The sequence below is a fragment of the Euleptes europaea genome, chromosome 18 (genome assembly GCF_029931775.1).
Source record: "Euleptes europaea isolate rEulEur1 chromosome 18, rEulEur1.hap1, whole genome shotgun sequence".
Classification (NCBI taxonomy): domain Eukaryota; kingdom Metazoa; phylum Chordata; class Lepidosauria; order Squamata; family Sphaerodactylidae; genus Euleptes; species Euleptes europaea.
The window spans coordinates 3,767,022-3,781,157 of NC_079329.1; the positions used below are offsets into that span (position 1 = coordinate 3,767,022).

Consider the following 14,136-nt stretch of genomic DNA (forward strand, 5'->3'; position numbering starts at 1 on the left):
CCCTTTTGCACGGTCACACGCTCAGCCTCCGTGCACACTCCGAACCGAGGGTTGCCAACCTCCAGGCACCTGGCAAAAATAAAGCACCGGTACTAAATAGACAAGCTGTGGGAAATAATCGTATCCAGCTCGCTAAGTTCTATGCAAAAGTGTGGTTATATTATAGACAAGTGCAAGGAGCCAACAACGATAAGGATACATACATGAGCATATATGCAAAGATAGAATGTAGCTGGCAAGCTACCAAACAAGATGGTCAGTTTCAACAATTGTCTTTCAAAGGTAAGTACAATGACTTATTCTATATATTTCTTTCCGGGGAAGAAGATGGAGCCTGGAGCAGATAGAGGCACATCAAAGCTGGAAGCGCCCTCCGGATGCTTTCACTGTCAAAAGGCCGCTTCCTCAGCCAAAAGCCTCAGGATGTTTCTCCTTATAATCACAATGTGTTCTTAAAACATGTATCTTTTTCCTTCTGTGCGCCCAGTGGGCTGCTTGGATAAAGCTGCTTGTCAGGCACTAGTTGGTCAGGCACTAGCTGGAGATCTCCTGCTATTACAACTTTGGAGCCCGCCCTGCTTTCCTGATTCCCCAGGAGTCTTTTTTTTAATTATTTTATTAGTTTTATAATATAGGGATACAGAAGGGGGGGAAAGGGAATGGGTAAAATAAGAGGGAATCCATCCTGCCATAAAGAAAAACATAACATAGGTGTGAGAGATCCCCCTCTCTGAGTTTGCTTCTCCAAATCAGTTGCTCAGACGTTGATACAGAAACAATAGATTTATTGAAGCCTTCAGGAGATGAGACAGGCACAGGTAGAAAGTTGCAAGTGAGGGGCTATACGGGTTTACAGAATATATTGACTCCAGGGCACTGGGGCACTGGGGTTCACACTTATTGTTATGGGAAGTTACAAGCTTGGCATAATACAAAACATCAGACGGATCCCAGGAAGTCTGGTGCGGCTATCACACTTCCAAGGCCGCACCGGCCTGAGGGAGTACTGGCAGGAAGAACAGCGGGGGGGAAGATACATGGGCCATCAGGCCTGGCGCCTGAGACCAGAAGGTGTGAACTGCTTTTACGAGTTCACTGATAACACCGCAGGTGATGGAAAGCAGAGACACAAAGACAGAGACCCTCACATTCTGCCCCCCTTAAGGCCCCCCTCCGAGAGGACGAGGCTTATCGGGATAAGCGAGGTGGAATTCTCGGACCAAGCGAGGAGCTGCCATGTGGGGTGCGGCCACCCATTCGTCATGAGCGGAGCCAAGGTTTTTCCAGCGAACAAAGTAAAACAGTTTCCCTTTCTTCCATTTGGAATCTAAAACCTTGGATATTTCCAAATGGGTATCCCCTCCTACTACGGTAGGAATCTCATGAGCGGGAGGGGGGTGGAACTGGGGAGCTGCTACATAAGGTTTGAGGAGGCTTATATGGAAGACTGGATGAACTCCCTTGAGAGTCTTAGGGAGACTCAGTTCCACGGTAACCTCGTTGATTACTCTGGTAATGGGGAAAGGTCCTACATAACGGTCGCTCAGTTTTTTGCAGGGGCGAAGAGAGCGGAGGTTTTTGGTGGACAGATAGACTTGCTCCCCCACCTTGAGTTCCCATCCCGGAGACCGGTGTTTGTCTGCTTGTTCCTTGTACTTGCTTTTTGCCCTTTCCAGATTTTTGAGCAACCATGGCCAGGTGGATTTAACCACCTGAATCCACTCCTGAAGATCAGGGGTAGACTGGAGCTCTGGCGAGACGGGGGCAGAACCGAAAGGGCCAAAATCCGTCCCGTATATAACTTGGAAGGGACTAAAGCCGGTAGAGGAATGAGGCGCATTGTTGTACGCATATTCGGCAAATGGCAGCAGGTCGACCCAGTCGTCCTGGTGGAAATTTACATAGCAACGCAAATAACATTCTACTACCGCATTTACTCGTTCCGTTTGACCATCCGTTTGGGGGTGATAGGCGGAAGAAAGGCCCTGTTCCTCCACTCCCATTAACTTTAGGAAAGCCCGCCAGAATTTGGCAACAAACTGGACCCCCCGGTCGGAGAGGACCTTCCTCGGGATCGAGTGTAGCCTGAGGACGTGCGTGATGAACAGTTTAGCTAAGCCCTGGGCTGAAGGAAGACCTGCACATGGAACGAAATGAACCTGTTTGGAAAAGAGGTCTGTGACAACCCAGAGAACCGTTTTCCCCCGACTAGGAGGTAGGTCGGTGATAAAATCCATGGCGATGACTTCCCAGGGACGGGAGGGGTTCTCAAGCGGTTTGAGAAGCCCCGGGGGTTTTCCCATCCGTTTCTTGGCTGTGGCGCAGGTGGGGCAGCTGCGCACATACAACTCTACATCAGATCTCATACCGGGCCACCAGAATTGCCTTCGAACCAGGTGAAGCGTTTTTACGAAACCAAAATGACCCGCTAGCCTGGCCCCATGTACAAGTCCCAATACTTCTTTGCGAAGGGAAGATGGGACATATAGTTTCCCCCCTTGCACCCACCAGGTGTTGGTTCGTTCCAAGCCAGTGGGGAGGAGATGGTGCTCCTCCTCCTGTAAGGAGGCGTCCCGGAGTCGCTGTTGGAATGCTTCCGGGATACCTTTGAGCGTAGGGGGGGTCTCCGGTTGGCGGGCTTGGGATCGGGTGGTGACGGCCAAGCCAGGGACTTCCCCTCGCTGTTCGGGAGTGAACAGGGAGTCGACGGGGCGATCGAAATCGTTGCGATACTGGGGAAGTCGTGACAAAGCATCAGCTAGGGCATTTTCTTTGCCAGGGACATGTTTGAGGGTGAACCGGAATTTTGCAAAAAATTGGGCCCACCGAATTTGTTTGGCATTGAGTTTTCTAGCTCCCTTGAGAGCCTCAAGATTCTTGTGATCTGTGCACACTTCGAACGGCAGCTCGGCCCCCTCTAAGAAGTGTCTCCATATGGTAAGGGCATGTTTGACCGCTGCTGCCTCCTTCTCCCAAATGGCCCAGTTGATTTCGGACTGGGAAAACTTCTTGGAGAAGTAGGCGCATGGCCTCAACCGTCCCCCCTCATCCCTCTGCAATAGGGCCCCGCCCATGGCTACATCCGAGGCATCCACCTGCACCACGAAGGGCTTGGTGCAATCCGGGTGAGCCAAAACGGGTTCGGATGAAAAAAGTAGCTTTAAACGTTCAAAAGCTTGCTGGCACTGGGGAGACCATTGCAGACGGGCTGAGGGGAGTGCGGCGCTAGCCCCCCTGTCCTTGGTACGCAACAGGGCAGTGAGGGGAAGCGCAACTTGGGCAAAGTTGGGAATGAAATTCCGGTAAAAGTTGGCAAACCCCAAAAACTGTTGAAGTTGGCGGCGGGTAGTGGGGGTTTCCCAGTCCCGCACCGCCTGGACCTTGGCGGGGTCCATTTCCAACCCTTGGTGGGAAATCACATACCCCAGAAATGTAATAGAAGGTTGGTGGAATTCACACTTGGACACCTTAGCATACAGTTTGTGCTCCCGCAGCCGCTGGAGCACTTCTCGCACTAGGCGCACATGTTCTTCCATGGTCTCAGAGTAAATAAGAATGTCATCGAGAAATACCACCACCCCCCGAAACAGTAAATCATGCAAAACTTCATTAATTAATTGCATAAAGACACTCGGAGCCCCCGAAAGTCCGAACGGCATGACCAGGTACTCAAACATCCCAAAACAACTGGAAAAGGCCGTTTTGGGTTCGTCTCCTTCTTTGATGCGAATGCGGTGGTAGGCTTCTACCAAGTCCAGTTTGGTGAAGATTCGGCCCTCCTTTAATTGTGCTAGAAGGTCAGGAATAAGAGGGAGGGGGTAAGCATTAGACTGGGTGACTGCGTTCAGTCTGCGAAAGTCAATACACAGTCTTAAATCTCCCGTCTTTTTCTTTACAAAGAAAGCTGGGGCTGAATAAGGAGCCTTGGAGGGGCGTATGAAACCCCTCGCCAGATTGACATCCAGATAGTCTCGCAATACAGTCTTTTCACTAGGGCTCATGGGGTAAACCTTTCCCTTAGACAGTTTGCCTTCCCCTACAATCTCGATGGCACAGTCCGTCTCTCTGTGGGGAGGCAGTTCGTCGCACTCTCTAACATCGAAAACATCAGTAAACTGCGAGTACTCAGAGGGTAATTGAGGAGAGACTGGGGCGGGGGACCCTACCAGTGCGGCGGCTGGAGTTCTGAGTACCCGTTCCTTGTCATGCAACCCACAGGGGTTTTCGGGGAAGGAAAGCACCCGTTTAACCCAATCAATGGAGGGATTGTGTCCCCTTAACCAGTTCATCCCTAACACCACAGGGGTTACAATAGGGGCGATGGTGAAATACAACCGTTCCCAATGTTCCCCCACGGACATAATCACGGCTGCAGTTCTGTGGGTCACAGGGCCTCGTTTAAAGTCACTCCCGTCCATTTGGGAAAAACGGAGGGGTCCCGGAAGCCGCTTGCGCCGGACACCCAACTTCTTGGCAGTTTCCTCATTTATCATGGTGCGGGCACACCCCGAGTCGACCAACGCGGGGACCTCTAACGGGGGACCCCCTTTGGGTAGGGACAGATGAACACGCACAAATACATTGTCCTCTTGGGCGCTTACCATCGGTGGAGCTCCTTGCACAACGATAGGGACGGTCTGCTGCGGAGCCCCCTCTACAGCAGACCGACGGCGTTTTTTGCCGGCTGTTCCCACTCTTCCTCCTCGCTGGAAGAGGGGGACGGGGTGGTGGCTTCCGGGGAGCCGTCCGAATCAAAGACGGTATTTGTAATCCGGGACCCCGATGGGACCGTAGAGTCGGATGCCCCATCCTGGGGGCGCGCGTGGAGAGCGGAGGGTGCGCCGGAGCGCCGGCTCAGTGGTCCACTTCTGCGGCGAGGCTGGCTGTCGGCGGCCGGTTTCGTCGGCTCGGCCTGGGATTGGCGGGGGGGGGTCGGACGGCCTGAGCGAGAGGGGCATTGCGATGCAAAGTGACCCTTTCCCCCGCAGATCAGGCAGACGCCGGCCTCGAACCGCTTGCGGCGTTCCGCGGCCGAGAGACCCCCGCCACCCCCTTGCCGGAGTTCCCGGCCACGGTCACCTCGGGGCCTGGGGTCTCGCCCAAGCCGTTGCTTGGACAAGTTCAGGAGTTGTTTGCGGTTCTCGATGTCAGCAGCATGGCGAACCCAACCTTCCACATCCGGGGGGTTCCCTTGCATGAAGGCCCAATGTTGGAGGTCTGGGTTGAGACCCTCCCTGAAACATTGTACCAAGGTAGCTTCACTCCAGTCCAGAATTCGGCTAGCCAGTGACTGGAACTCACTTGCATACTGCGCCACCGACTTAGTCCCTTGGCGCAGTTGCATCAGGGAGGCTTTAGCCCGCTCACCCAGAGTCGGGTCCTCAAAACGGTTTCGGAGTGCTACCATGAACTCGTCCAGGGTTCGCAGCACCGGCGAGCGGAGTTCATACTGCAACACCATCCAGGCAGCCGCCTCCCCTTGCAGTAAGGAAGCTACGTACTGCACCCGGGACTCCTCAGAAACGAAGGTTCGGCCTTGTTCCCGCATAAAAATGTCCACTTGGACCATAAAAAAGGTCAACTGGTCTCCCGACCCGTCATACGTGACTTTCAGGTCCCGACGGGCCGGGGGGGCAGGGGTTGCGGGCGGAACTACCGGCGCCCCGTCTGGGGGAGCACCGGCTGGAGGTTGCAACTTCAGCGCATCTAGGGTCGTGGCCATCTCACCCATTACGCGTTGCATGATCTCCATCTGCTCCTGCATAGCCCGGCGGTCTTCCTGCCACTGCTTTCGTTCTTCCTCCATGAGGGCCTCTTTGCGGGCCGGGTCCCCTTCGAGTCCCGTGCTGGGGAAGGCCAACCGGCGATCCTTCGCCGCAGTCCGCGAGAGCGACCAGCCCTTGGGAGAGTCCAGCCAATAAGTAAGCCCCCGGGGACGTCCGTCCCGATCTTGGTCGGGGGCGCGACCCTCCGGTTTCTTTGGCTTGGCTCCCTCCTCCTTCGGGTCCGGCTTCTCCGGCTCGTCCGGTTCCTTGGGGGCATCGGGGTTAGGGGTGGTGTCCTCGTCGGCTGACATTCTGTCCAAAGCGGTACAGCTGCAGTCCGAGAGGCAAGAACTTGCAACTTAATGTGAGAGATCCCCCTCTCTGAGTTTGCTTCTCCAAATCAGTTGCTCAGACGTTGATACAGAAACAATAGATTTATTGAAGCCTTCAGGAGATGAGACAGGCACAGGTAGAAAGTTGCAAGTGAGGGGCTATACGGGTTTACAGAATATATTGACTCCAGGGCACTGGGGCACTGGGGTTCACACTTATTGTTATGGGAAGTTACAAGCTTGGCATAATACAAAACATCAGACGGATCCCAGGAAGTCTGGTGCGGCTATCACACTTCCAAGGCCGCACCGGCCTGAGGGAGTACTGGCAGGAAGAACAGCGGGGGGGAAGATACATGGGCCATCAGGCCTGGCGCCTGAGACCAGAAGGTGTGAACTGCTTTTACGAGTTCACTGATAACACCGCAGGTGATGGAAAGCAGAGACACAAAGACAGAGACCCTCACAATAGGCATAAACATCTTAGAGGCAAGGTTATACACTGAGACTGGGAAGGGCAGCCATGAAGGAGCTAGAAAATATTTTGAAGTGTGAGGATGTGTCACTGGCCACCAAGATTAGATTAATTAATTAAAAGACTAGATTAATTAATTAATTAAAATACTAGATTAATTACTAAGACTGGTATCTGAAGAAGTGAGCTGTGGCTCACGAAAGCTCATACCCTACCAGAAAATATTTTTGTTAGTCTTTAAGGTGCTGCTGGACTCTTGCCCTTTTCTACTACACCAAGACTAGATTAATTCATGCCATCGTATTCCCTGTTACTATGTATGGGTGTGAAAGCTGGACAGTGAAGAAAGCTGATAGGAAGAAAATAGATTCCTTTGAAATGTGGTGTTGGAGGAGAGTGTTACGGATTCCGTGGACTGCCAAAAAAAGCAAATCAGTGGGTTCTAGATCAAATCAAGCCTGAACTGACCCTAGAAGCTAAAATGACTAAACGGAGGCTGTCGTATTTTGGTCACGTCATGAGACGACAAGAGTCGCTGGAAAAGACCGTCATGCTAGGAAAAGTTGAGGGCAGCAGGAAAAGAGGAAGACCCAACAAGAGATGGATTGACTCAATAAAGAAAGCCACGGCCTTAAATTTGCAAGATCTGAGCAAGGCTGTCAAAGATAGGACATTTTGGAGGACTTTCATTCATAGGGTTGCCATGAGTCGGAAGCAACTTGACGGCACTTAACACACACAGGTTATACATACACCTGGTCGGCCACTGTGTGAACAGACTGCTGGACTGGATGGGCCTGGGTCTGATCCAGCAGGGCTTTCCTTATGTTCAAAAAATAGACACCCTCTACGTCTAACATATAACCTATTACAGTGGACATAGCAATTTCCAACTCTGAACTTAAAATTACATTATTTTATGGTATCAGGTTTCTATTTTTGTTTCTATTAGCATTGAGCCTCAACGTACCTATAGAATAATTTCCATTTTTCATTAAACTGTTCTTGCGTCTCATCGTTGGTTGTGTGTTGCCATGTGGGTCGTTTTAGCCAAGGGGGCTTAGTCCATTAATTTATCCTTCCATTCTTCTAAGTCTGGTAGCAATGGTTGTTTCCATTTCCTTGCTGTAATGACTCCGGCAGCAGTAGTTGCATACTTAAACAAGTCTTTATCTTGCGAAGGCAGTTCTGATGGCATAATACCCAATAGCATGTTCTTGGGGTCAAGCATAAATTTTCCCCAGGACTCTTAATGCCCCAGGGAGGTCAACAGGGCCCCTGCCAAAAACGGTTTCCTCCCTTTCTCACGGAGGCCACTTGAGATATTATGCATTGGTAGGGTTGCCAGCCTCCAGGTACTAGCTAGAGATCTCCTGCTATTACAACTGATCTCCAGTCGATAGAGATCAGCTCCCCGGGAGAAAACGGATGCTTTGGCAATTGGACGCTATGGCACTGAAGTCCCTCCCTTCCCCAAACTCCGCCCTCCTCAGGCTTGAGGGTTGGGCTTTACGCCTCAGGCAGGCCTGAATTCAAATCCCACTATCAGTCACTGGGTAGATCTTGGGCCAGTAATCGCTACTCAGCCAAACCCATCTTGCAGAGTTGTTGTGCCACTATGGGCGCTGCCCTTAGCTACTTGGAGGAAGAGTGATAAAAATAAACATGCATGCACATCCTTGCACACAGGTGTACATGCGCGCACTGCTCACTTGAAACTATACAGAGGCCACGGTACCACATTCAAGGCATCTTTAATCTTTAATGCATCTTTAATCATTCAAGGCATCTTTAATCTTGACTCCCCAGCAAGTTCAGTAAGACCCCTGCCCAAGTCAAAAGCAGGGTCCAAACTTCTTCTCCAACTCCCCAGGTGACAGAAAAAAACAGGCAAGGCGTGTAAAGCAGGTCTTTTCTGGATGAACGCAACTTGGGACTGATCTTTGCTGCCCCAGAGGGGTGTCCAAAGTCCATTGGATCCCAGCTGACATACAGCAGGGCTTTGAATCAAGATGGCAGAGGCAGGGATGGGAAGCCAAGCAGCGGGCCGAACGTCAGGAGTTGTCTGAAGGGCATGAGGGTGGCTTTGGGCGCATAGCTTTCCTTGGCAGGGGGTGCGGATTTTCTCAGCCGAGATCTGGGTCTGTATGAGAAAAAAGCACAAACTAGAATTTTATTGCTTCTCTTCCTGCCCAAAGAGGCAAGCTGAAGCAGCCCCTACCCTGGGCGTTAGGGTTGGGGGTCCCTAACAGGGAAATACCCTGACCCAGATGGCCCCGGCTAGCCTGATCTTATCAGATTGCAGAAGCTAAGCAAGATCAGTGCTGGTTTGTACTTGGATGGGAGGTTATCCAAGGGGAAGGGCTGTGGCTCAGTGGTAGAGCCTCTGCTTGGCACGCAGAAGGTCCCCGGTTCAATCCCCGGCATCTCCAGTTAAAGGGACTAGGCGAGTAGGTGATGTGAAAGACCTCTGCCAGAGACCCTGGAGAGCTGCTGTCGGTCAGAGTAGACAATAATGACCTTGGTGGTCTGATTCAGTATAAGGCAGCTTCATGTGTTCAGTTTCATGTGACCACCAAGGAAGTCCAGGGTTGCTACACAGAGGCAGGCAATGGCAAACCACCTCTGTCCTTCTCTTGCCTTGAAAACCCTACAGGGTCTCCATAAGTCAGCAGGTTTCCACCACCACCACCAAAACGGCCCTTTCTGGATTTTGTGCCTCAAGCCCTAGCCTCATCACCCTGCCAGCAATGTTTGGGAGACACCGGGATACCACCCACGCCTTGCCGGACTCACCCTGGTCTGCTCCCATTTCTGCCCTGTAGGTTTTGTAGGCGTCGAAACAGTAAACAGCTACGAGGATCAGGCTGAAGACCTGGGCGAAGGACAAAGAATGTGAAAGGCAGAAAGCAAAAGTACCTCCCAAATGTCCCATGTTGGGAGGGGCATCCTGAGCTGGGACAGATCTTTCCTGCTCCTCGAGTCCCACCGAGAAACCGGGAGCCAGGATGGGATTCATATTTATTTCAAAAGACGTGCCCCGATTTTTCAACAAGTACAAAGTGGTGACGACAGACTTATCTGACCCACAAATCACCAAATTGGTGAGCCTTCTTCCAACTGCAAAAGTTTGCTATATTCAGATTCATGTATTAATACGACAAATGCCATTAAAAACATTCATATCAGTTACAGAATTAAAATTGGAGAGTATACACCATAGGATATACACAAAAGTTTGCTCTTGATTATCGCTTCCGGCCTCTCTGATTCCAAAGAAGCTCCCCAAGGGGGTGGGGCCAGGAAGGGAAGTTATATAGGGAGAGCAGGCAGTCACTCACAAAGGCAGACACGGCAGACCCCTCGTGACTGGCGGCGATGACCGCAAAGGCCACGACGATGAAGACAATCGCGGCGCTGACGCAGCGAAGGAAGTCCTGCGTTGGGCAAAAAAGAACAGTCCCGAATGTCTGGCACATAGGGTAAGAGGGCCAGCCCCAGAAAGCAGCCGCAGAGTCCAAATATCCCAATTCTCGGAATTCCAAAATTCAGGACTTTCATTGATTGATTCATTCATTCATTCATTTATTGACTTCATTTATATCCGCCTTTCTCCTCAATGGGACTCAAGGTGGCTTACATAATTCTCGTCTCCATTTTATCCTCACAACAGCCTTGTGGGGTAGGTTAGGCCGAGAGGGTGTGACTGGCCCAAAGTCACCCAGCAAGCTTCCACAGTAGAGTGGGGATTCCAATCTGGTTCTCCAAGATCCTAGTCGGACACTCTGACCACCACACCACACCCACACCAGCTCTCGGTGCGAGAGCTGTGGTTGCAAAACGGCAAAATCCAATCTCCTGGATAGCCACCGGGCTAGCCAAAATGGGTACAGGCAGCAGCGATGCCTCTCTACCAGAGGCAGATTTGTTTCTGCAGATTGCCCTTCAATGCACTTTAGTACCGTTCAGTCAACTCCACACCTTTCCCAAGAAGGACAGAGGTTGGCATGATCGCCAACCACAAAGAAGGAGAGCTGTTTTTTATATGCCAACTTTCTCTACCACATAAGGAAGAATCAAACCGGCTTACTATCACCTTCCCTTCCCCTCCCCACAACAGACACCTTGTGAGGTAGGTGGGGCTGAGAGAGCTGTGACTAGCCCAAAGTCACCCAGCTGGCTTCATGTGGAGGAGTTGGGAAACCAACCTGGTTCGCCCAATTAGCCTCCGCCGTTCATGTGGAGAAGCGGGGAATCAAACCCGGTTCTCCAGATCAGAATCCACCGCCCCAAACCACCGCTCTTAACCACTACACCATGAAGGAGGCTGGGAAAGTGAAGGGAAGCGTTACCCACCAGGCAGGGCCAGTTGACACGGGTCAGGCGCTCGTAGTAGTGTGTTGCCCGCAGCCCCAGGAACGCCAGCGTCACCAATACTTCTAGCAGGGCAGCGCCCATGTATGCAGAAATGGATGCTGTCAGAAGCAGGAACACCAGGAAGCAGAGGCCCTGGGACACCGGGGTGGGGGGGAAGCAACAAAGAAGGGGTGAATGGACCAATTATTGGGGGGGGGTGAACATACAAAGCTGCTGGCACACCTGGCTCAGTAACCTCCAATCGACAGAGACTGTCCGGGGACTCAGAAGGGCCTTACCCAGTACCTGTGACCTGAATTCTCCTATACCAGGGGTCCCCAACCTTTTTGAGTCTGGGGTCACCTTTGGAATTCGGACAGTGTGGCGGGCGCAGCCACAAAACGGCTCCCGCAAAATGGCTGCCACAGGAGGCGGAACCAGCCACAAAATAGCTGCCGCGGCTTAGTTTCGGTCACAGAGTGAAGACCTGTGTGCCGTGCCGGCGGCTTCAGCCAAAGAAACATTTTAGAAAATCTGCACAGACAATTGAATCTCCAGTGGCCAAATCAGAAGCCTTGCTGGGCAAAAGCCCCACCTGGCCCCACCGACCTCGGCGGGGATCCCTGCCTACATGGAAATTGCAGGTCCTTGAACCTCATGCTTTGTGAGTGCGAAGAAGATGTGTTTCCACTGAGCCATAGGCGCACGAACATCAGAACAGCCAAGCAGGATCAGACCAATGGCCACTCCAATCCCAGTTCTAATCAGATGTCTCCGCAAAGCACACCAGCAGGGCCTACAGACGATAGCCCTGGCCCACGCTGCGTGCACCCCAGGGTCTGCCCAGAAGCCCTTCTGCCTCCTTTAAAATCCATCTAAGCCAGTGGTTGTGCCCACATCTGGTGGCAGTGAGTTACACAAGTCAGCTTTGGGAGGCATGAAGCGGGACCTCCACTTGACTGTCGTGAATCTAGTGTCCACCAGTTTCATAGGGCGATCCTAAGTTCCATATTCCGGAAGAGGAAGAAAGGTTTCTCCTTCTCTACACCATGGTGTAACTTTGTAAACCCTGTCCTGTTACCCGGGGCTAGAATCATAGAATCATAGAGTTGGAAGGGACCACCAGGGCCATCTAGCCCAACCCCCTGCACAATGCAGGAAATTCACAATTTCCTCTCCCCCCACACACACCCCAGTGACCCCTACTCCATGCCCAGAAGATGGCCAAGGTGCCCTCCTTCTCATGATCTGCCTACGGTCATAGAATCAGCACTGCTGACAGATGGCCACCTAGCCGCTGCTTAAAAACCTCCAGGGAAGGAGAGCTCACCACCTCCCGAGGAAGCCTGTTCCACCGAGGAACCGCTCTAACTGTTAGAAAATTCTTCCTAATGTCTTGACGGAAACTCTTTTGATTTAGTTTCAACCCGTTGGTTCTGGTTGCCTTTTTCCCTTAGCTAAAATTTCCCACCTGCTTCAGCTGTTCTTCCTAGGACAGGCCTTCTGAACCCCTGATCAGCCCTTTCCCAAATTAATGATTTTGGGTTACTGATGTAGAAACCTTTTCTGCTCGGCTGGATGTACGGATGCATGGGGCCTCTTCCCCACCTAGCCTGTTCTTGGACTCCTTTCCCCATAGCACAGTTTGTTTATTTGTTTATTTAAAACACGTATTAGCCGCCTTTCCATCTGCAGGAACTCAAGGCGGCTCGCAAAAGCGAACCCAATAAAATGCCCCAAATAACGGCGGTCTCTGACTCCACCTGCCCAGACATTACACCTTCTATCAAGACGGATTAATCCAGACCAACACCTGCAAATAAGAAATCCCACTTCCCTGCTGGGAAAGCGAGCCGAAATCTCCGAAGGTGTTTCCCCTCCCCAAATTCCTTCCTTCGGAAGAAACTTCAAAGACCCTTCCCAACCATCCTCCACTAGGGTTGCCAACCCTGTATAGGGAAATTCCTGGAGGTTTGGAGCCGGAGCCTGCGGGAGGCGAAGTTTGGGGAGGGAGGGACCCCAGCGGGTTATCGTGCCCTCGAGCCCACCCGCCAAAGCAGCCCTTTTCTCCGGGGGAACTGGTCCTCTGGAATTCCTCTGGAATTCAGTCGTAATTCCAGGAGATCCCTGGGGAATCACCTGGCGGTGTGCGATCCTACCTGCCACCCCAAAGCGCCCTCTCCGCCACCCAAGCCCTGGACCCTATATTAGGGGCCGGCCCTCAAGATACCAGCCCAGATGGATCCCATATTCCCAGCACCAGCAAAGGGGCAGGCAGAGGAGGGACTGGAGGGGAAAGGAGGGAGTTGGGTGTGGGGGGATCGACTGGGGGGAAACATCCAGCAGGAAAGCGGCAGAAAGGAGGCGGAGGAAAGGAAGGAAAGGGGGGATGGATGGAGAAAAGAGGGAGCCGGAGCCAGCGGGGGCGGAGAGAGGGAGGGGAGGTGGGGGAAGGGGGGCCTGGAGGGGTCGCCCCCCTCGGTTACCAGCTCGGCTTCCATCAGCACCCCCTTGGGGGAGCGCAGGAAGTCCTTGTCCAGGGCGAAGCCCCCCGGCAGCCCCCCGGCCGCCTCGTCCTGCTCCCCCATGCCGCGCTGCCTGCCTGGGTTGCGGAGAGAGGGGGCAGAGAAGAGCCGAGGGGGGGAAAGAGTTTTTTTCCAGTCCCCCCCTGGCTTGGCACTCCGCCGGGTTTCCACACACTGGGTCGGGGAGGGAGAAGGAAGAGAGGGTGGAAGAAAGAGAAGTGGAGAGGGGGGACGGAAGCCACTGGCCGCCGAGCTCCTGGGTGGGGGGCTGCTCTCTCGGTGCCCCCCCTGCCCTTCTGCACCGCATCCCAGGCGCGGACAATGAAGGGCTTGTCCAGCAGGGCCAGGAGCGGCCGGCCCCGGAGAACAAGCCCCCGATTGTCCGGTCCCTGCCCCAGTGAATGGCCGCATTCTCCCCCCGGCCACGCCACGCCACGGCCGGTCCAGCGTGGGCGGCCCAGGGAAGCCAAGAGAGGGATGGGGGGGACCGCACCCGGCCCAGACAGCAGGGGGCGCTGGAGAGCAGGGCAGGGGGGCGCGGGAGGGGAGCGCTTCCCGCTTTCTTTCGGCAGGGGGCGCTGACGGAAAGAGCTTCACACCTATTTGTATTTCTTAGAAAGGCTTTTATTGACACTCGAACACGCGACAGCCCGAACACAGATAAATAATTCTTGAGATTGCAG

At 53.0% G+C, this 14,136-nt stretch overlaps 1 protein-coding gene across 1 annotated transcript; it reads right to left on the reverse strand.

The window, feature by feature from the left end:
• Window positions 1–8,674: 8,674 nt before the first annotated feature.
• On the reverse strand, window positions 8,675–13,516 carry CMTM5 (CKLF like MARVEL transmembrane domain containing 5). The gene is made up of 5 exons (XM_056863665.1): window positions 13,415–13,516; window positions 10,929–11,081; window positions 9,914–10,009; window positions 9,369–9,447; window positions 8,675–8,715 (listed from the first exon to the last, which is right to left on the reverse strand). The coding sequence occupies exons 1-5, from the start codon at window positions 13,514–13,516 to the stop codon at window positions 8,699–8,701; spliced, it is 447 nt and encodes a 148-aa protein (XP_056719643.1). The 3' UTR covers window positions 8,675–8,698.
• Between the last annotated feature and the right edge of the window lie 620 nt (window positions 13,517–14,136).